This window comes from Giraffa tippelskirchi, chromosome 14 (genome assembly GCF_054371585.1).
Source record: "Giraffa tippelskirchi isolate mGirTip1 chromosome 14, T2T-mGirTip1v1.2.pri, whole genome shotgun sequence".
NCBI classification, from domain to species: domain Eukaryota; kingdom Metazoa; phylum Chordata; class Mammalia; order Artiodactyla; family Giraffidae; genus Giraffa; species Giraffa tippelskirchi.
Window position 1 is genome coordinate 58171666 of NC_137288.1, and position 23773 is coordinate 58195438.

At 47.2% G+C, this 23773-nt stretch overlaps 1 protein-coding gene across 3 annotated transcripts in view; it reads right to left on the reverse strand.

The window, feature by feature from the left end:
- Nucleotides 1-23773, reverse strand: part of ST8SIA5 (ST8 alpha-N-acetyl-neuraminide alpha-2,8-sialyltransferase 5) — a 78324-nt gene that overhangs the window by 42746 nt on the left and 11805 nt on the right. Inside the window, exon 2 of one of the 3 annotated variants that reach the window (XM_081563393.1) lies at nucleotides 3700-3807. The exons of the other annotated variants lie outside the window; for them this stretch is intronic. Within the exon in view, the coding sequence (XP_081419519.1) occupies nucleotides 3700-3807 (108 nt within the window). The remainder of the gene's footprint in view (nucleotides 1-3699; nucleotides 3808-23773) is intronic. 3 annotated transcript variants of the gene reach the window in all.

Consider the following 23773-nt stretch of genomic DNA (forward strand, 5'->3'; position numbering starts at 1 on the left):
CTGACGGAAGCTGAGTGAAGCCTTTTGAGCGGTGGCTACAGACCAGGCTGAGAGTTAGTGCCTGGGGGACTTCTGCCTCAGCTGCCCTCAGCCCCTAAGATTGGGTGACCTTTCCCTGTGGTGTCCTGAGGCAGTAGGTGCTGCCTGCCCACTTTGGCAGGTGGGCACTATGCCTCCCCTACCCTCCAGATGGTCACCAGGTTTGCAGGCAGCTGGCCAGGCTGGAGAGGTCAAAGCAGTGAGCTGACAGGACAAGAGCCCTTCACCCCCTCTTCCCCTCTCCCATCTTCCCCTTCCCAGAATTGCCACCCCATTGTAGTGGGGGTGGTATGGGATGGGGTGGGGGGCGCAGTTCTCAGTCAGTTATTACAAAAGTATATCATCTGCCTTCATTGCCTTCTGTTTTTAGCCACACACACACACACACACACACACACACACACACACACACACCCCACCTTCAGTCTCCTTTTTCCCACCCTGCCACCCAAATTCTCAGACTACCTGCTCCTCTCAAGAGAAAAAATCCTCTGGTCATTCTAAACTGTGAATGAGTTTATGATTCCAAAATGTTTCCCCTCCCCGGGGATTCATTTTCAAGGATACTGCCAGGAGAAGACGAGGTTTAATCCAAAGGAATAAATCTCTAAGGGAGAATTCAGGGACACTAACGTTGAAGCCTGCATTCTTACCAACAGTCTTTACTATGTCCTTCCTTAATTCATCCTTTATTCAATTAACATTTACTGAGCTGGTGCCATACTGGGTGCTGAAAATCCAAAGGTGGAGAAGCACTATCACTGTCTAGGTGGAGAGACAGAAACATAAACACCTAATCTGAAGATGATGAGAACTCTCTTCAAAGACCTTCCTGCTCGTTCAAGGCAGCCACTTAAATAAAAGCACTTGCTGATTACCAGTTATTCCTATCTGCTCTCTACAGCAGTTCTCCTTAGATGCCTGTTGGACACTTTTAGATCTAGACCTGAAATTAACAAAGCTATATGTCAATGTATATTTTGTAACTCACACACTTGCCAACTGGACTTCCCCCAGCTCGTGTCCAAAGTGAAGACCTGGCCACAGCCTTTATGAGCATCATCTGGCCTGGATTTTCTTTGTGGTCCTGTTTGCAGTGTTCCAGACCAATCATTTGGACCTGCTCCTTCTCCCTGTGGCTCCTGGTTGAGCACACAACTTATGAGTCATTGCTTTTTTTGCTCCTCTTTATCCTCTGTTATAAATGGTACCTCCTGACCTCCCTTCCAACGGGTGTTAATAATAAATGACTTCCGGTGTACCACACTTCAACCCTCCACACAGCTACAGATAGCAAAATATGGCGTGTGCTGAATTATTCAGTAGGCAAATAATACCATGAAGCTCATCCCGTATTTCAGGCATGGACAGTTGTCTGCTGGGATGATGCAGTTTCACTCGGCAGAGTCCTTTCCCAGGGTCATCAGGTCCTCCTCCAAGTCCTGTGCTGCTGCTGCAAGGAGCTGTCCCTTCCATTTTAAAGTAGGCAGAAGCTGCTCCCATACCAAAGAAAAGAATCTCCAACACATGGGTTGGTTCTAATTACATAAACCATTATATTCCGTATGTGGGAAAGACATACAGTGTTTTCTCACATATGTGGGGAGTTTAGGGGTCAATCAGAAATTGGGATCTGAGCTGGCAGTGTCCAAGAAGAACCTGGAATGTGTGGTCATCACATTTATTCAGGGGCTCAGGGGGCTCTTGGTCAAACAGCGGCTCTCCAGAAGGAAATCCGCTCAGCTGGTGACGATGTTGAATAAAGGGCACCTGATGGAGATGGCGGTGTCTCTGAACCCAAGGGACCTGGGGAGAAAGGGAGGGGGAGGCTGACCTGTGCTGCTGAGAGAGGGAGAGAGGATCAAGGGCGAGAGAGATGAGAGGGAGGAGGAGAGAGAGGCAGGACACAGAGACTGAGAAAGAAAAGTGGACCCAGAGAAGGTGGCAGGAAGAAAGGACGAAGAGAGACTAGGTGGGGTGAGAAAGGTAGAGAAATTAGAGATAAAATTGCAGGCAAAGGACAAAGAGACAAAAGCTGCTGGCAGTAGGAAAAATCAGAAACAGAATCCATACAGTGGTCTCAGCCCCAGCCCAGGACATCTGCCCAGAACAGCCTCCCAAGTTCTGTCCCGTTTTACTCAGCTAATTAGGATTTTCTAGCCAAACCCTCTCTGTGAACCCTTCAGGGAGTCCTTCCCAGGGAGACAGACACCTGCAGACTTACCTAGACACCCCAGGGCATCTGGGTGGGCAGGTCACACAGCAGAAGGGCCAATGTTGGAAGTTCAACATGTGGAACAGGCAAGTCTGGACTTGTCACTCTCACTGGGTGACAATCCCAGGCGCCAAGTGGCAGGCCAGGGCTCCCACCACAGATATATGGAAAGAACTAGGCTCCTAAAGAGTCAGAATAAGACCCTGATCCTAGGCCATGGCCCGTGGCTGCCCCACACCTCAAGGCCTGTCTGTTCACCTCCCCCGTCAGCGTCTGACATTGGAGCCACATCTTCTCTTTTTCAAAGCATTGCATAAAATCATACATATTAAAGCCCCTGAAAAACATACTGTTTCTCTTCTGCAGGGTCAATTTGATGTTTTAGTGTCAAAATTAACAGCAACAAAAACCCAGGCCTCTTTCCCAGGGAAACTAATCTTTAGTTAGCCTGCACTTGGAAATGCAAAAATTAAGAAACCAAACAACTTAGCCCCGAGAAACCCTTAGTGGGCAGGTTGCAGCCACACCTGCCTTCCAGCAGAGAGAGCATCCCACCTTGTCTGAAAAAATTCCCCAAAATGACCAACCCCGCCACACCCCACCCCCACCCTGCAATGAGCATGTTCCACCTGAGAATACTCCATTTTCATTTGTTCTACAAATAGTTCCTTTTCCTGGATATACAGAATGCCCCTAATTACTGATTTTAGCATCAAACACTACAGCAGATCAAGAAGAAATAACCAGGTGATGGTATAAATGTCAGTTCTCAGTATCATATCTTCATGAAAATGGTTCTTCCCCAACCAAGGTCAAGGACTTTCCAGGTGGCACTAGTGGTAAAAAGCCTGTCTGCCAACGCAGGAGACAGAAGAGATGCGGGTTCGACCCCTGGTTTGAGAAGATCCTCTGAAGGAGGAAATGGCAACCCTCTCCAGTATTCTTGCCTGGAGAATCCCATGGACAGAGTCTGGTGGGCTACAGTCCATAGAGTCGGACATGACTAAGCAACTTAGCACGGTCAAGGTCAGCCCAGCCAAGGCTGGGCAGGGCAGAGACGGCCTGCTCAGTGGATTTCAGGGGAGCAGGAAGCCAGTGGTCTTTGCCCACCCTGATGCCACCCCGACACACACCTACACACCCCGAAATCCTTCCAGAAGGGGTGAAATGTGGCCCCCACCTCAAATGGAAACTGGAGACCAAGACTCCCACTCCATCGCCCTCCACCCTCATTCCAAAAGAGGGAGGGTGAGTCCCTGCTTTGCTCTGGCTGGGTCCTGGCCCTCACCCTCCTATCTAAGCAGCCCAGGTCAGATCCCAGGGTGAGCTCTGGGCCATTGCATTGAAACCGGTTCTTCCCTGAGGGCAGCCCGGAGGGGCAGAGGCTGCAGGGTCGCCCCGAGAAGAGCTTCCCCCCTCCCTGGTTGTTCACCGGGGGTCTGTACCTGGAGCTGGAGTCACTGCCGCTCTGCACTGCCGGGTCGTCCGTGACATTAAAGAGCCCCGTCCAATTGGCCAGCTGGTCGCCACTCTGCCAACCAAACTGGAGGCCTCTGGCAAGAGAACGAGGCAGTCGGTACTCATGCTCACGTGCTGGGTAAGCCCGTCACCAGGGAGCCGCGGTCCAGCGTGTGCCACATGACACATCGCCTTGACCACGCCTGATGGAGACGAGAGTGCTGTCCATCCAGAAGGATGACCATAATAAACCAGGGTCCTTTACAGGGTTCTCTGCTGGTCCACATCTGTGCCCTCAGTTCACCTAGACGGGCAGGCGGGGGATATACGTCATCATACATGCAGGGACACTGAGGCTTAGCGAGATCAAGGTCACAGAGCTCCCCTACCCCCTGTCTGGTGCATCCTTCAATTCCGCCTCTAGCAACTCGCTCCAGCTCATCAGCTCTTTGCCTTCCTCAGAGGCCGGACACACAGCAAAGCTTTTAATGAAATCTAGTTTTCCAATACATAAGGACAGGCCTCCTGTTTAAGATGATGAACTCAACACACCTAGTTCTCTTTGCTCCCTCCCCCAGCCTGACTGAAATGCAGCAAAGGCATAATAAGGGCTTGAGCACAGATGGAGAGAAGGCATAGAAGGGGTCCAGTGACAACAATTTGGAAGAGCAAAGCAGATGGGTCACTTGCTTTAGGCCAGAGAGAAGAGCCCTGACTGCTTGTAAGAAGCAAATCTATTCTCTGGGCACAGATCTAGAAAGCTTTGGAAGGTGCGGTGCAGGGGCCGCTGAAGGTGAGGGTGCAAAATGGAGTGGCGGGCAGGAAAATTACTTTAGGTTCATAAGGAACATTAGCTACTACCCACCTCCACGCACCCAGGGCCTCTGCCTTAAGCCCAAGCAGGCTGAGCCCTCTACCCGCCCCAGACAGATGGCAGGAGGCTTGACCCAGAGGAGCTCTGTGTTGCTGGCTTCATGCATGGAGATACTAGACTGAAAACAGCTGGGCAGACCTGAAAAGAGGCTTACTGTGCACGCCTGGTCCCAGCCAAGCTGCCCCAAAGCTTTGGCCACGGTTGGGTTTATCGGAGGGAACCTGCCCAGGCCCAAAGAGAAGGCTACAGACCAAAGAGGTGCTGCCGCCCCATCACCAGGGCGTCTTGGCCTGGCACTACTGTCATTTGGGGCTGCACAGTGCTTGCTGGGGGGCTGTCTGGTGCACCCCTGGTGAGCAGCATCCCTGGTTTGTACCCTCTGAGGTCCGCAGCACCTCCTCCCCCACCCTCCTGCCGTGATAACCAAAACTGTTTCCAGACATCACGAAATGTCCCCTGTAGGGAACCTCTGCCCACCACACCAAGCTCCAGTGCACCTCCTAGAGGCTGGCTTTGCCCTCAAATACGAATACTCAAGTCCCATCAAAGACTCAGGCACATGGGATAAACTTCACCGTGAAAGTGGAGAATAAAGCAAACAAAAATAAAACTCTTAAACCCCTAAAAATAAAGCCCTTTAATAAACAGCCTTTTATGGCACCCCACTCCAGTACTCTTGCCTGGAAAATCCCATGGACGGAGAAGCCTGGTAGGCTGCAGTCCATGGGGTCGCTGAGAGTCGGACACGACTGAGCAACTTCACTTTCACTTTTCACTTTCATGCATTGGAGAAGGAAATGGCAACCCACTCCAGTGTTCTTGCCTGGAGAATCCCAGGGACGGGGGAGCCTGGTGGGCTGCCGTCTATGGGGTCGCACAGAGTCAGACATGACTGAAGCGACTTAGCAGCAGCAGCAGCAGCAGCAGCAGCATGCTAAAGGAAATGGGGCAGCGACAGTGGTCAGAGCTGGGCTCTGGTCCACCTGGATCAGCCGCTAATGAGCTGAGTGACCCCAGTGAAGTCTCCACATCTCTCCTGGCTTCTGTTGCTATCTTTCGAGTCAGGAGAGCAGTCTCGATGTCTCCAAAGTGCTTGACCGGAAGTATCATCGTATCATCAGGCTGAGCTGTGTCCTCGATGGCAAGACAGGTCACCTCCTGCCTGTGAGTCAGCCTGGTTTCCAGCCAGACGCTGGGCGGAAGAGGCCCTCGGGGCCCTGTGAGCAGAAGACCACACATGTGAGATGCTCAGTGGATGCTTTGCTGAGTGACTCGGATTCTCTGTCCACGCTCTCCGCCTCCACAGCAGAGCGGAGCTGGGGGCAGAACAGGCACAACTCGCAGGACAGAGCCTGAAGCTGCAGCAAAGTGCCCTTCAGTTCCTAGTGCGTTCAGGGAACAGCAGCAGCATTGCACTTGCTCTGACTCGAGATCTTTACATACTTGAACCTGTGAAGTTGCTCAGTCGTGTCCGACTCTTTGCGACCCCATGGACTATAGCCTACCAGGCTCCTCCATCCATGGAATTTTCCAGGCAAGAGTACTGGAGTGAGTTGCCATCTCCTTCTCTAGGGGATCTTCCCGACCCAGAGATCGAACCCAGGTCTCCCGCATTGCAGGCAGACGCTTTACCGTCTGAGCCACCAGGGAAGCCCAAATATTTATTTATTTATTTGGCTGCATCAGGTCTTAGATGCAACATGTGGGATCTAGTTCCCTGACCAGGGATTGAACGCAGGCTCCCTGCTTTGGGAGCTCAGAGTCTTAGCCACTGGACCATCGGGGAAGTTCCTTTATATACTTATCTATCCACAATGCAAATATTGCATACTTCTATAAATCCATCACATATTCAGGCTTCCCTGGTGGCTCAGTGGTAAAGAATCCACCTGCCAAGCAGGAGACTCAGGTTCAATCCCTGGTTCGGGAAAATCCTCTAGAGAGGGAAATGGCAACTCACTCTAGTATTCTTGCCTGGGAAATCCCACGGACAGAGGAGCCTGGCAGGCTATGGTCCATGGGGTAGCAAAGAGTTGGATACAACTTAGTGACTAAACAACATCACATATACATTTATAAATACTTTGTGAGCATATATAAAATAAACTATTCATTTATCTGTTAATTGATTTGAAGGGGTTACGTTTCCTTTCAAAGAGATATTTTGAGGAAATATTATTAGGTACTTCTTAGAAAGAATTTGGGTTTGGTTTATTAGGAAGGAAAACATTTTGTGAGCCCTTCACATACATGCTGTCCATTCCTACAACAGCTTCATGTGGCAAGTCTCATTCTCTGCACTTATAGTTGATGAAATGTGCAGCTCAGAGAGGTTTGGTAACTCGCCCAAGATCACAAGGCTAACAAGTGGCCAACCTAAGATTTAAATCCAGCACCTTCTGACTCTAAAGTGAAGTGAAGTCACTCAGTCGTGTCCGACTCTTAGCGACCCCATGGACTGTAGCCTGCCAGGCTCCTCCATCCATGGGATTCTCCAGGCAAGACTACTGGAGTGGACTGCCATTTCCCTCTGACTCTAAAAACCAACCTAAAAGTCTATACCAGAATACCTATTGGCCAAGAAAACAGTAGTATTTCCACCTGAAATTTTGCAAATTAGCCATTTCACAAGAACATTCAAGCAATTCCCAGCCCAGCAGCCAGCTAGAAAACTCACAGCCTCCTTAGAAAGAGTCCAGCCAGCAAGACTCACGTCCTCCACCAAGTGCGTCAGCCAACAACTCCGCCACCCTCCTGCCCAGACTGGCTGCTGTGAGACGGCGTGTCCCTTCACAATACAGTCCCTTCCAGGGTTGTAGAAGTGACAAACTACTAAGAAAACATCAATTACTATATTTTAGCAGGAACTATGACACAGAAGGGCCGTTCGCTGATAGCTCAGTTGGTACAGAATCTGCCTGCAATGCAGGTAGACCCCAGTTTGACTCCTGGGTCAGGAAGATTTCTACAGTTCGCTGTGATCTGCACAGTCAAAAGCTTTAGTGTAGTCAATGAAGCAGAAGTAGATGTTTTTCTGGAATTCCCTTGCTTTTCCCATGATTCAGCAGATGTTGCCAATTTGATCTCTGGTTCCTGTGCCTTTTCTAAATCCGGTTTGTACATCCGGAAGTTCTCCGTCCACGTACTGCTGAAGCCTAGCTTGAAGTATTTTGAGCATTAATAACATGCCCCCCAAATTATGAAGGGTTGTTAAAATATACGGACTAGATTAAAAATATATGCTTCTGGCCGTGGCCTCCTTGGGCTCTGCAGGCGGAGACTGGAGCCACTGTCTTTTCTACATTTCTCAGGTCAGTAGAGCGTGGGAAGCCAGCTGCCTCCAAGTTCATCTCCAGTCTCCATGTACCCCCACACTCTCTCAGAGCTGCTTCCTAATGACCATGCCAGCAGCCACCTCCTTTGTTCCAGAACCTTCCAAGAATCCCCACTGCCAAAGGACAATTTCCAAACCCTCAACTCAGGGGGGCCCTTCCAGAAGCTGCCCTGCAGCTTGACCTGCAGCCCAGGGAAACCTCAGCCTTGTGACCCACCAGGGCATTTCGACTCTCAAGCCTTCGCCCTGGGCATTCCCATTCAACTTCATGCCATCCCCACTTACCTGACTCCCACTCAAAGTTCAAAGCCCAGCTGAAGAGCCTTCTTCTCCCCGAGCCCCCAGCTCTGTCAGTTTAACTCGATAACTCTGTCTCACAACCCCGTTGGCACCACGCTTTCTGCCCTGAGTCAATGGTCCTCTGTGCCTGCTCTTCATGTGTCATCCCTACGTGCAGATAGTCCTTTATAGACTTGAGCGTTCATTGGAAAGACTGATGCTGAAGCTTTGAAACTCCAATACTTTGGCCACCTGATGCGAAGAGCTGACTCATTCGAAAAGACCCTGATGCTGGGAATGATTGAAGGTGGGAGGAGAAGGGGACGACAGAGGATGAGATGGTTGGATGGCATCTCAACTCAATGGACATGAGTTTGGGTAAACTCTGGGAGTTGGTGATGGACAGGGAGGCCTGGCGTGCTGCAGTCCATGGGGTCAAAAAGAGTCGGACACGACTGAGCGACTGAACTGAACTGGACTGAACAGCCCTTTATAGACTTGCATGTAAACCAGGTGTTAAGTAGTCTTCCCCAAGAGCCCTGAAGCAAGTGGAGTGGGGAAAAGGGGGCTGACTCAGGCAGCTTTAGGTTCTAAAACTCCAGGATCCTTGACGAAAATTAGAGCAGAAGGTTTTCACGTGCCAGCAAAGAGGAAGAAGCAAGGTGTTTGGGGAACGGGGGCGGAGGACACACTCCAGATGGCTCACTGGGTCCCACCTTCCTGGGGCAGTAGCAGGGCTGTGCGCAGAGAGGTGTTTCTAAACTCTCAGGCCAAGAGATGAGTTGTAGGATATATAATTCGAGGACCATTAGTAGTGGGCACTAGGCATGGAGAGTCTGGATTTGAAGGGCCACAGGCCAGGGTGTGGGGTCGGGAGTGAGGGGACTGGAAAAGCAGAGCAGAGGATGCAGGGCCAGAGCTTGGCCTTTGTCCTGTGCAGTGTTCGCCATAGAAACCGCCCTTTCCCAGGTGTCAGAAACCGGAATGGCCAGGATGTGCGCCTGCCTTTGCTGGGATTTCAGGCAGCAGCAAAAGTTTGATGAGGGAGACATTGCTGGATAAGAAGGTGCTCCCAGAGCCTCTCCGTCACATGTGCCTGCAGCTGCCCCGTTCCTGCCTTCAGAGATTCCTGGGTAGAGTGGCCCCCAGAGCCCACTCCCTTTTGCAATCATGTGACTCCTGGTATTTTTACCTCCTGAAGCCTCAGTTTCCTCATGAAATTAAAAGATGCTTACTCCTTGGAAGGAAAGTTATGACCAACCTAGACAGCATATTAAAAAGCAGAGACATTAATTTGCCAACAAAGGTCCGTCTAGTCAAGGCTATGGTTTTTCCAGTGGTCATGTATGGATGTTAGAGTTGGACTATAAAGAAAGCTGAGCATGGAAGAATTGATGCTTTTGAACTGTGGTGTTGGAGAAGACTCTTGAGAGTCCTTTGGACTGCAAGGAAATCCAACCAGTCCATCCTAAAGGAGATCAGTCCTGGGTGATCTCAAACTTTTCCTCACCTGTCAAAGGGAACAAATAATCTTCAACCTAAGGATATAAACAGCCCACAAAAGCAGATATCTAATAATCTTAAATCTAATAATATAAGAGCTTAAATAGAGCTTAAATCTAATAATATAAACTTAAATTTAACAACCTACAACTTAAATCTAACAACCTACAGCTTAAATCTAATAACATACAATTTAAACACATGTCACTTTGTGTTCTCTGCCACAGAAGACAAGAAAGCTGTTGGAGCACCAGCTGAGAAGTCTTATTCTCCACATCCATAGCCTTTTTTGCTTCTTGAATCTTATACATGCAAAATCTAGGAAAATTGTGGTGTGGGTTTAACCTCACTAGTAACCAAGTGTGAAAGTGAAAGTGTAAGCCACTCAGTCATGTCCAACTCTGTGTGACCCTAGAGACTGTAGCCCACCAGGCTCCCCTGTCCATGAGATTTCCCAGGCAAGGATACAGGAGTGGGTTGCCATTCCCTTCCTCAGAGCATTTTCCTGACCCACGGATCAAATCCAAGTCTCCTGGATTGCAGGCATATTCTTTACTGTCTCAGCCACCAGGGAAGCCCCTAGTAACAAAAGTACATGCAAGTGAAATTAAAGCAGTCCTTGATTAATCTATCAAGTTGACAAGATCAGTTCAGTCGCTCAGTCGTGTCCGACTCTTTGCGACCCCATGAATCACAGCACGCCAGGCCTCCCTGTCCATCACCAACCCCCGGAGTCCACCCAAACCCATGTCCACTGAGTCGGTGATGCCATCCAACCATCTCATCCTCTGTCGTCCCCTTCTCCTGCCCTCAATCTTTCCCAGCATCAGGGTCTTTTCCAATGAGTCAGCTCTTCGCATCAGTTGGCCAAAGTATTGGAGTTTCAGCTTCAACATCAGTCCTTCCAATGAACACCCAGGATTGATCTCCTTTAGGATGGACTGGTTGGATTTCCTTGCAGTCCAAAGGACTCTCAAGAGTCTTCTCCAACACCACAGTTCAAAAGCATCAATTCTTCCATGCTCAGCTTTCTTTATAGTCCAACTCTAACATCCATACATGACCACTGGAAAAACCATAGCCTTGACTAGACGGACCTTTGTTGGCAAATTAATGTCTCTGCTTTTTAATATGCTGTCTAGGTTGGTCATAACTTTCCTTCCAAGGAGTAAGCATCTTTTAATTTCATGGCTGAATTCACCATTTGCAGTGATTTTGGAGGCCAGAAAAATAAAGTCAGCCACTGTTTCCACTGTTTCCCCATCTATTTGCCATGAAATGATGAGACTGGATGCTATGATCTTAGTTTTCTGAATGTTGAGCTTTAAGCCAACGTTTTTACTCTCCTCTTTCACTTTCATCAAGAGACTCTTTAGTTCTTCTTCACTTTCTGCCATAAGGGTGGTGTCATCTGCATATCTGAGGTTATTGATATTTCTCCTGGCAATCTTGATTCCAGCTTGTGCTTCTTCCAGCCCAGCATTTCTCATGATGTACTCTGCATATAAGTTAAATAAGTAGGGTGACAATATACAGCCTTTACGTACTCCTTTTCCTATTTGGAATCAGTCTGTTGTTCCATGTCCAGTTCTAACCGTTGCTTCCTGAACTGCATATAGGTTTCTCAAGAGGCGGGTCAGGTGTCTGGTATTCTCATCTCTTGAAGAATTTTCCACAGATTGTTGTGATCCATGCAGTCAAAGGCTTTGACATAATCAATAAAGCAGAAGTAGATGTTTTTCTGGAACTCTCTTGCTTTTTCGATAATCCAGCGGATGTTGGCAATTTGATCTCTGGTTCCTCTGCCTTTTCTAAAACCAGCTTGAACATCTGGAAGTTCACGGTTCATGTATTGCTGAAGCCTGGCTTGGAGAATTTTGAGCATTACTTTACTAGTGTGTGAGATGAGTACAATTGTGCGGTAGTTTGAGCATTCTTTGGCATTGCCTTTCTTTGGGGTGGGAACGAAAACTGACCTTTTCCAGTCCTGTGGCCACTGCTGAGTTTTCCAAATTTGCTGGCATATTGAGTGCAGCACTTTCATAGCATCATTTTTCAGTATTTCAAATAGCTCAACTGGAATTCCATCACCTCCACTAGCTTTGTTCATAGGGATGCTTCCTAAGGCCCACTTGACTTCACATGCCAGGATGTCTGGCTCTAGGTGAGTGATCACACCATCGTGATTATCTGGGCCGTGAAGAGCCTTTTTGTACAGTTCTTCTGTGTATTCTTGCCACCTCTTCTTAATCTCTTCTGCTTCTGTTAGGTCCATACCATTTCTGTCCTTTATTGAGCCCATCTTTGCGTGAAATGTTCCCTTGGTATCTCTAATTTTCTTGAAGAGATCTCTAGTCTTTCCCATTCTATTGTTTTCCTTTATTTCTTTGCACTGATCACTGAGAAAGGCTTTCTTATCTTTCCTTGCTATTCTTTGGAACTCTGTATTCAAATGGGAATATCTTTCCTTTTCTCCTTTGCTTTTCGCTTCCCTACTTTTCACAGCTATCTGTAAGGCCTCCTCAGACAGCCACTTTGCTTTTTTGCATTTCTTTTTCTTGGGGATGGTCTTGATCCCTGTCTCCTGTACAATGTCACGAACCTCCATCCATAGTTCATCAGGCACTCTGTCTATCAGATCTAGTCCCTTAAATCTATTTCTCACTTCCACTGTACAGTCATAAAGGATTTGATTTAGGTCATACCTGAGTGGTCTAGTGGTTTTCTCCACTTTCTTCAATTTCAGTCTGAATTTGGCAATAAGGAGTTCATGATCTGAGCCACAGTCAGCTCCCAGTCTTGTTTTTGCTGACTGTATAGAGCTTCTCCATCTTTGGCTGCAAAGAATATAATCAATCTGATTTCGATGTTGACCATCTGGTGATGTCCATGTGTAGAGTCTTCTCTTGTGTTGTTGGAAGAGGGTGTTTGCTATGACCAGTACGTTCTCTTGGCAGAACTCTATTAGCCTTTGCCCTGCTTCATTCTGTACTTCAAGGCCAAATTTTCCTGTTACACCAGGTGTTTCTTGACGTCCTACTTTTGCATTCCAGTCCCCTATAATGAAAAGGACATCTTTTTTGGGTGTTAGCTCTAGAAGGTCTTGTAGGTCTTCATAGAACTGTTCAACTTCAGCTTCTTCAGCATTACTGGTCGGGGCATAGACTTGGATTGATAAATGTAATTTAATACCTAGGGCTGGTCATCGGTGTCACTCACGTTTCTGGAAAACAACTTGGGAAGATGTATCAAAAGGCTTAAGAGTATTTATACACTCAGTCCCCATGATACCCCTTCTAGGAACTGACCCTTAGGAAATGACCCAACTTTGATCTGATGAAATAAAATTTATATTTTAAGGCAGGGCAAGAAAAGTAAAATATAAAATTATCTCTCTGTGCTTTGGGCCTTCTCCCTTGCTAATGAGCAGGGTTTGTCTGCATTAATGTGCAGATAGAGCTCCTGTTAGATGGGAGTGCCTGCTCAACCGGAAAGATTGTTGTTGTCTTTTTCTTTATTCTGATGCTAGCAATGTAACTTCTCAAAACAAGAGTGTTCTTTTCCAGCTCTGTAGCGGATCATGCTGACTTTCTGTTCCCTTGGTGTGTGTTCACCTGGACTATGCACCTTTGGTGAACTTTATGGAAAATATCAGTATGTCATTCTGATGTAAAATCCTTTATCTCAAAAATGTGTATGTCTTATGTGAAATAGATGACCAGTCTAAGTTTGATGCATGAAACAGGGCACTCAAAGCTGGTGCACTGGGACAACCCAGAGGGATGGGATGGGGAGGGAGGTGGGAGGGGGGTTCGGGACAGGGGGGGACATGTACACCCATGGCTGATACATGTCAATGGGCAAAAACCACCACAATGTTGTAAAGTAATTAGCCTCCAATTAAAATAAATAAATTTTTTTAAAAAATGTGTATATCTGTGACTTTGACTCTTAAAAGGTGGAGCAGTTGTCAGAGCTTTCTGAGATTCTGCTTCCCAGGTTATAATCCTCAGTTTGGCTGGAACAAAAATCCCTTCTCTTCTTCTTAACTTGATAGTTAATTGAATTTTCATTGACAGATCAAAGGGCTTTGAACCAGACAGACAGTTGTCTGGGGTCTTTCATTAATCAGGAAACATCCTAAATACCCAGCACTGGGGAGAGGCTAAAGAACTGCAGTGCTAAATGACATATGGCCATGTGGGCCCCCAAATATTGTGTCTATGAAGTCATTTTAAATGGTGCAGGGAAATCATTAACTTAAGCAAAAAATTAATAAATAAATAGAACACACATTCTCTATGAGCTCACTTCTTTTACAAAAAGAGTGCTTAGAGCAAAGGCAAGGAGAAAACATTCCTTAAAACTAGTATGTCTCTGAGTGTGGTATGATGAGGGAATTTTTTCCCCTGCTTATTTATACTTCGCTGTCCTTTCCATAAGCTCTAAGACAAACATGTATTATTTTAATAATCACAGAAACAATGTAGACTCCGAGCATTACAGTGATCACAAATGACTTTGGAGGCACCCAGTAGGTCCTCAGTAAATAACACGCGGACTTTCTCAAGTGAGAAAAAGCAGTTGCAAAAGCATTCTGGTAAGTGTTTTCGTGCTGCACGAACAGGAGGGATTGAGGAGAGCTGGCACTAACACAAAAAGGAAAAGCTGGAAAACCAAGCAGGGGAGGTTTTTCCATGCTGAGATTTGAGAGAAGGAGCTGCTCCAGGGTTTCATGCCTTTCTCCTGAGTAACTGCTGCCACCCAAGCCCCTCAGCGCCCAGTGACCTGCTGTGGGGGTCACCACCCTGTGGCCCCTTGTCCTCCCGCAACCCCATCCAGAGAGCCCAGGGTCCAGTGAGGACTGGTACCTAGGGATCAGCAGCCAGAAGCGGTTGCAGCAATTGAGTCTTAGCTCAGCTTTTAAGCCCTTCTTAACTGCGATCTTGACCAAGAACAGAACCAAATCTGCCCCTTTTTCTAGAGTCAACTTGATCTCAAGCTGTGGGCCCACTAAGAACGTGACGCCTTTACCCCCTGAGAGACCCTGTGCTGGCCAGAAGGGCCACTCTCACTCCCTGACATTGAGCTCTAAAGTGATGGGTGGTCCCGTAACACCCTTCCTCTCCCTTAACCAATCATCGTCTTCACTCTACTTGGGCCATTTCACCTGGAACACGCTGGACAGAACATCCGATACTTTACATTCCCACAAAGTGCTTCACTTCCACCACGGAGCAAAGTTCACCAAGGAAGCGGACAGTGAATGAAGTGAGTGAGTGAAGCAAAGGCAGCAGGAACCAGGGGTTATCTCACATCACACCTGCCCAGGTAGGTGCCCTGAGCCCCAGGCCACTGCTGCCATGTGGGAAGATGAGCCTTACGTTGCCATTTTGTTCATCCTTCCAAGAGATGCTGGATAGTTAGACTTTTATTTTTAATTTGCCAATTTTTAAATGATATGTAGGCCAAATACTCCCTGCTGTGAGCTACCTTCAACCTGGGGAGCCCCATTGGTGGCCCTGACTTATATCCTCTTGTTCGAAGCTGACCCGAGTCCTAAGAGGGAGACAGAGTGTGCAGCACCCATCTCAGCTGAGGAAACTGAGGCAGAGCATGGGAAGTCACCTCTCAGCCAGCTGGAGGCAAAGCCAGGCCTGAGAGCCAGAGCCTTGACTCCCAGTTCAACCACCAAAATACTGGATCCTGTGCCAGGACTCGGCACGCCTTGGGGGTCTTCCATCTCCGGGGCTGGGTCAGCAACAACCCTCAGCCTCGGCCTCCCATGCAGCAGACACACTCATCATCACAAAGGCAGCCATGAAGGAAGGCCAGGGGGTGTAGCTCCTGAGCCTTGCTTGCAACAGTCCTTTCCCTCCCACTGGACAAAGCGTGTATTAGGAATGCAAATGACTGAGCTGCTGTTATGACGAGATAACCTTGAGTCAGCTCTATTTGGAAAAAAAGAAGAAGAAAATCATTCACAAAACATCAGTTCTTAACTTTCGTGGGAGGCTAATCTATTGAATTATTCATGTGCATTCTCGCTCCTCCATTCCAAAAAGGTAACCTGGCTTTTTCAACCTCTTACTTTAGGGCCATGTGGGTGGTGAGGACTGAAAGCTTCACAGTTCACTGAAGAAACTGTGTGAGGCCAACTCAGAGGGCGGTGGGAGGGCCTTCGGGGTCTGGGGACGGGTGGGTGAGACCGTGGCTGAGCAGAAGATTCCTCAAGTGCTGGAAGCCCACAATGTCCCCATTGCGGGTTCCTCACATCCCCCTCTACACGGACAGAGGGCCTCAGAAAGACTGCTTCTTGGAGCACCTTGGGAGGCTGGATCCAGACTTCCAGAAGCTTCCAGGGAGCAGTGACTGGACTGGCTGAAGTGGGGGGTGGCCTGGGGAGCCCCGCAACTGTTTCGTTCCACACAAACCTCCAGGATCCCCACACGACCCTGTCAAGGGCGGAGGGAAGGCACCTCAATAGACTAAACAGACTAGATTTCCCACCAGCTGATGGATATGGTTTAGTCTATTTTTTTTAATTAAAGGAAAAATGAGGAAATGAGCCATTTCTTTCACACTAAGTTTGTCAAATAAAATGTATAACCACTCTTCTGTTATTAATCAGCAAAGTACTTATGTTGTACCTCACAGCTGACAGGATATCTTTCCTTTATCTATTCGTGCTATTTTTATTTCATTATAAATGTATATATATATATCAAATATTTATTTTATTGTTCTATATTTGTTGAACAGTCATGCCTGGCTAGGGTTCAACAGTGAAGAAATTAGCAAGGTCTTGCCCTGGCAACACTTAATTTTGACTACAGTGAGACAGATAATCTAACAGGCAACATAACACATAACGTGTCAGATGGAGAAAAGTGCTGTGGAAAAAATAAAGGATAGCAAGAGGGAAAAGGAGTTGGGGGTGAGGGGCTGCTTCACGGAGAGTGGTCTCCTCCCAGAGAAGGTGACATCTCAGCAGGGTAGGAAGTGATGAGGGAACAGGTGGATCCCGGAGAAGAATGGTCCAGAAAAGGCCTGGCACCTGCAGTGGCCCGAGGCATGAGTCCCGTGGCTTGTTCTGAGGCTGGCAAGGGGTCCGGGGCAGGTGGCAGGTGATACAGTCCACCTTTCTGTGGCCCCTCAAAGCCATCTACAAGGCAGGTGACCAGTGATCTCTTCTGAGCAAACACCTCGGGTGGGCCCCCAGGATTCTGGGGGTTCAGCCCTCCTGGGGCACACAGATTGACCTCCCCCACCTCTCACAGTCCTCTGCCATCCCCAGGTCCACAGGAGAGCTGGGGCGGGTGGTCAGGAAGACCCCTCAGAGAAGGTGTGGACCCTTCCCACCCAGCTCAGAGAGGAAGTGCCTGCCAGCTGGGAAGCCTTTGCAGGGGGATGAATGGGCGTAATTACCAGGTTCCACGTACTTCCTTGCCCGGTCTCCATCCTGACTCACTAGTGACTCACATTATTTCCCTCAATGGTAATATTCATCCTGAATGAGAAGAACCTTGGGGAAAAAGCCAAGTGGGTTCATTCCCCAGTTGCCTGTGGGGGCCTTTCATTTGGGGCAACAGAAAAGATGGCGCAGGTGGTAGCCTGTTGGGAACATGAACAGGGCTTGCTCCCTGGGCTTACCTCCCCACACTCTCCACCTCTAGTGGAGCAAGTCATGGGCACTGGAGCAAGTGGGGGTCTGCAGACAGATGGCAGAGGGCTGGACTCCTTGAAAGACCCCTGGTGCCCATGAGCCTCCCAGATGCCAAGAGCTTTCATGGGTTCTGTGGAGGCCTCTGGCTAAGGAATGGCCCAGGGGAGGCCAGGTTCTGCCAGTGCTCAGGTGGGGACAGGATAGGGTACACATGGGGGCACTAGCCGGGGGAGGGGTCCAGAGAGAGGAACCAGAGGAGCTCCAGGTACAGCTCAGGGGCAACCCCGCCACCCCCATCAAGCCTTGCACCACAGAGAAGCTGGGCTCCCCCAGCCAACGTCCAAACAGTCTGCTCCCTGGCCTGGCCTTCCAGACCTTCACTCTCAGCATCAGACCCACAAGAGTGGGCACCCAAGGCCATCCAAAAATCTCACACCTCTTCCAACTACTCTTTGCTAAATATTTGCTCAACACTTATTCCAAGGTGGGGGCCACCTTTAGAAGGAGTATGGGGTCCACAGGGTTGCACATACCAGCCTTCCAACTTCCTCCAGCGCTCAGGCCGCAGACAGAGCACCACAGCTAGCAAGGTGGAGACCCCTTCCCTCCTCGGACAGTAGGGGAGTAATGTGGACATGGGGCGAGGGTCCCTTCCAACACTCATCCTAGCATTCATTCCAACCACTCTCTGTCAAGAGCCCCCACTAGTTCTACTTTCTCCATCCTAGGACAGGCCCAGAGTCTATGTATGCAGGTGCCTCCTAGGTTAGCGCCCCCACCCACACTGTTCCCCAAACCTTTGGAACCCAGTCCAGCTAAACTTCCATCAAGTCATGCCTTCCTTGGCCTTGGCTCCTGTTAGGTCCTTTGACTGTTATGGGTTGAATTGTGTCCCCTCCCCCCATACCAAAAAAATCAGATACTGAAGTCCAGTCCCAGGGTGATCTTATTTGGAAACAGCATAGTTGCAGATGTAATTAGTTAAATTATGATGAGGTCATGTGGGGACTTCCCTGGTGGTCCAGTGGGTAAGACTCCATGCTCCCAATGCAGGGGGCCTGGGTTCCATTCCTGGTCAGGCTGCTAGGTCCCGCATGTCATAACTAAGAATTCACATGACCTCACTAAAGATCCTGCTGCAAGAAGATTGAAGATCCTGTGTGCCACAGCTAAGCCCTGGCACAGCCAAATAAATAATTTAAAAAATTTAAAAAGATGAGGTCATACTGGAGTACGATGGACCCTTAATCCAATATGACTGGTGTTTTTATAAAGAAAGGGACACAGACATGTACACAGGGAGAAAACCCTGTTAAGATGAAGGCTGAGGTCTACAAGCCAAAGAGTGTCAAAAATTACCAGCAAACCACCAGAAGCTAGTGGGCGGTGGAGAGCAGATTTTCCTTCACAGCCCTCAGACCCTACCAACGCCATGATCTCAGACTTCAGCCTCCAGAACCGTGTGACAATAGCATTCTGTTGTGTTAGCCCCCAGACTGTGATATGGTTCTCGTTGGTGGGTTCCAAATCCATGGTTGGTTGAAGCCGTGAATGTGAAACCCCAGGGTACAGAGGATTGACTCTAAGGAACCTAAGCATCTGTAGATTTTGTTCTTCTTTTCCCCTGCCAATAACCCCAGCCTCCTCTATCCACAGCATCCCACACACACCTCCCAGCTTACCTGCCTCACGTCCATCCCCCAACAGTCCAGAGCCTTGGCAGGACCTGTGGGCCCCTCCCAGAGGGACTGGCAAAGCCTGGCCAGTGACCAGCGTCATCAGGGCGGGAAGAGAGAAGAGTACCTTGGCCATCCACTCATACTGCATAAGACTGAACTGGGACCAGAGAGGCTGTTGATTTCACAGCACCAGAAAACAAACAGAAATGTAGAAGCCTTCAGTGACTTCCACCACCTGCTCCTGCAGACTCAACACCACAGCCTGTCCCCCAGAGTCACCCTAAACCCAGTCTCTGAAACCCACAAGTTCTCTGAGTCCCACCTGGCCACTCACCACCCTGATTGCTGTCTCCTCTGAAATCCATAAGATTTATAGTCTATGCCACACAATGACAAATTTATTTATACACAATCTTACCTACTTTTCATGCTTGTCTCTTTCAGTGTTCTGTAAATTCCTTAAGGACATGTAACATAGTTAATGATTCTTTAGTAACATAACCTTTCCACCAGCACAAAGCTGAATGTTTAGTGGACGTTCATTGATTATTGGGGAAAAAGTTGGGGATTCCCTTTGTATGCATCATTCATTCAACAATTAATGTCAGGCTCTATGCCAGGTCCTGTGAATTCAGAAATGAATGAAATATCTCTTTCAAGGGTCTTACAAACTGTGCGAACCTATATAAGTTACTCATCTTCTCTGTGTATTAAATGAGGATGACTGTATCTGTTTGACAGGACTAATGTGAGGATTGAATGAGATAATCCTTCTTTATGATTATCTGCTTAGGTTAGAGCCTGGGTCATGAGCCCTTAATGAATGCTAATAACTCATATTATTGCCTGATGAATCCATCACCTGTAGTGTATGTATGTGGAGGGGGTTCCCACATATCAGATGAAGAGCTAAATGAGAGAATTACTGGATGAGAGATTATTAGATGAGAAGTGAACAAGCCTGAATAAGTCAAAGAGGAGAAATCTCTAAGAGGTAAAATTTGCCTGGAAAGCACAAACATCAAAACGAAAAAAAAGTAGAGAGAGATGATCAACAGCAAGCTATAAGAGGGCAGCACTGTGCCCCTGAGGGACACCAGGCAAAGGACAGGAAGCTCCCTAGCACCCAGCAGCTTGTGCAGGCTAGGCACAGAGAGCCCAGGGCCAGGGCACAAGATCCAGCAGGCCCCACCCTCTAGCTGGTACAAGTGCAGAGTCAACACCAGAGAGGGAGTTCCATCAACTTTGTCCCCTGGGCGCCTTGCTTGCCTCCCCCCGAGTCCCAGCCCTACAGCAGGAGCACCATCAAAACTTGCTCTGATCAGCATGTAGTTGTTCTGCCAGCAAAACACAGACCCAGGGTAGTGGTCAGCTTAGCCCCTTCCCCATCCCGAGGGTACCCTCCAGCTCCACTCTGCCCCACAAGGCATTCTCCCCCTCCAGAAGCACCCCAGGTAGATCCTCCAGGCCTGTCATCCCCACCTCTTGGGGGTCGTGCCTGTTTCTCCAGTGAACAAGGCTTTGTCCCTGGGTAGGGGGAGTGTTGGATCAGCCGTGAGAGCCTTCGAATGCACACCTGAGAGACAGTATGAAGTCAGGCTGTACTTTTCCTTGACCCAGTTTCATATCCTCAAATCTCAGGCCCCACAAGCCATATGCAGGCAGCCCAGATCTGCACCCTCAAGGTGCAGGAAAGAGGAAGGCTGGAGGAAAGACAGAATACCGAAGAGTCCTGTCTACACCAGGCAGGATAAGGTAGGCCCAGTCTAGGGTCCTGCCTGCTGCACAATCACATAGAAGGAAACAGGACAGCTTTGGGCAGACTGTGCTGAGTACAGCTAGCACAGGCGCTACAAATTCAGAGCAGGGATGCACACTGTGGGCTGAGAACAGCAGGAGAAGCAGGATTGGGACTGGCAGAGAAATAATTGGGAGGGCACACAGTGGGGGTAAAGTTGCAGAGTCAGGACAGATGTGATGTGTGAAAGACCCTTGGCTGGCAGGAGCAATGGTCTCCTTTAAGAGTCGGGTGATCCCCTACTCTCTTTCAGCTGATCCTTTGGGGGCCTGCAGGGCAGATTGTTCTGTCTATGCTATACTGGGTAACTCGGTTCTTTAAAAAAAAAAAAAAAAGAGTGGGGCTTCAGGTTGATCATGGGGGTGAGACTTTTGTTTGGAGAGGACCCTCCATAGGGGATGGAGACATTCATGGGTTTCTATTTGTGGCAAAATGGCAGACTGAAAAACCCTCTGTGGTAAGTGCCCCTTCAGGAATGAAGGATTTCCTCCTGACCTGCTGGGGTACCAAGAGCTGACAGCCCTCAACTCTCATTTTCCTCTGGGCATCACCCCATATAAAGAGAGCCAACTTGGCCAATACCACACTCTCTTCTAGAAGCATCTGCATCCAGTGACTAAAAATTCAACCTAAAGGTACAAAGGCCCAGCCTCCTCACCCTGAGGAAGCCTCAACTCAGGGAACACTCTGGGGCTCCCCCTCCAGAGTGGCCATGGCCTTCTCTGGGACTTCACTGCCGCTCAGTCTCTCCTTCTGCTCAATCTTGGTCCTTCTTCCTTCTTGAGCTGTTGATCGCAAGAAAACATCTTAATAAACATCCTGCATTCAAATCTCTGGCAAAGAGTCTTCTTTCCAGGGACCCCAGTCTGCAACATCTCCCACTACAATATGCTAAAATACACCTAATATATATATGGTGGTGGTGGTTTAGTCACGAAGTCGTGTCCAACTCTCGTGACCCCACGGAATCAAGAGCCCGCCAGGCTCCTCTGTCCGTGGGATTCTCCAGGCAAGAATACTGGAGTGGCTTGCCGTTTCCTTCTCCAGGGGATCTTCCCAACTTCAGGAATCAAACCCGGGTCTCCTGCATTACAGGCAGATTCTTTACCGATTAAGCTATGAGGGAAGCTCATATATATATATATAATATGTATAAAACTCCTTCTTAAATGGATGAATGATCTGGCAGAGAAAGAAGCTGTAGATGAGTTCTAAAATCAGCAGCTGTCCTAGCAGCATCGGTCAATCCCCATGATCCATGCTTCCCTTGCAATGGCAACAGGGGCTACCCAAGATGAAGACTCTTGTTAGAAACCTCCTCCTTCAGCCAGGAAAACACAAACAATTCAAAATCAAGGTAGGAAAAAAAGTAAAGCAGAATAGATCAAAAACACAAAATAAAATGGTAGAAATAATATTCTAACATCCTATGCTATTCATCAGTAATCACAATAAATGTAGATACACTGTACTTCCCAAGTAAAAGATAAAGGTTGTCAAACTAAATATAAAAATTATAGCTATATGCTGGTTACAGAGACATGGAATGAAAGACATGGAAATGTTGGGGGAAAAAAGGACAAATAGAGATACAACAAGCAAATACTAGCCAAAAGAAAGCTGCCTCACTATATTCATTTTAGACAACATCAACTTTAAGGCTCAAAATATCACTAAAATAAAGAAACTCACTACATTTTAATAAAAGATTCAGTTCACTAGAAAGACAATACATCTAAACTAGTATGCATCCAATAACATCACTTCAAAATGTTTAACATAAAGGCTGGTAAGTTGATAAGGGGAAACTAATAAATCCACTATCACAGAGGAAATTTTCGATATATATCTTTTAGAAGTTGACAGAACAAGTGAACCAAAAAACTAAAAGTAAAGAAAACCAATAAGGATACAGAAGACTAAGAAATTAAAAACCACTTGATTGAAAAGATTTGTAAGGATACTGTACCTAACAATGTGAGAATCACGTTTTTTTCAAGTACACAAATAATATTTATGAAAATCGACCACATACTAGACCACAAAGAAAATCTCAACAGATTTCAAGGAATCAGCCTTATAAACATCATATCACAATTCATTTGGGTTAAAAATTCCAAAAAGTATGTAAAGAAAGAATCTGGAACTTTTAAAACAGTTCTAACTTTACAAGCAAATATAAATAAATCATGAGAGAAATTTGAAAATATTTGGAATTCAAGATAACTAAAATACTTTAAGGTAATGAAAAAGGAGCTGTATGACTGTGAACAAATTACTTAACTTCATTGTGCCTCAGTTACCTCATCTATAAAATGAGAGTAGTAATCGTATTTATTATTTGTTGTTAGAATTCAGTGCAGTAACATATAAAGCACTTAGATTGGTTCCTGGCACATTGTAAATCTAAGACAATTCTGAATTGTTGTCATCATCATCATTATCCCAAATCATAAAAATTTAACCAGAGAGTTATTTAGAGGAAATTTTGTAACCTAAAAAGTTTACATTGGAAAATACTTAAGACTGAAAAGGGCATTTCAGATAGTAAAGAATCTGCCTGCTATGCAGGAGACTCGAGTTCGATTGACTGAAAATTAGGGAGATGAGCATTCAACTTAAGAAGTTAGAAAAATAACATGAGAATAAAACCAAAGCAAAAAAAATTAATGATATAGATAAGAAAGATACAAGAGAAAAATCAACAAACCCCAAAGCTGGTCATTTAATAAAGACCATTTAAAAGTAAAAAAAAAGAAACAAACAATGTTAGGAATAGAAAAGGAGCCAAAACCTGAGATGTAACAGTGAATATTATGAACTTTGTGCAAATAAATCTGAAAATTTTTGAAAATTTTCTGGAAAAATATAATTTATCAATAAATGAATGAAGAAATATAAAAACCTGAATAGCCTTGAACCATTAAA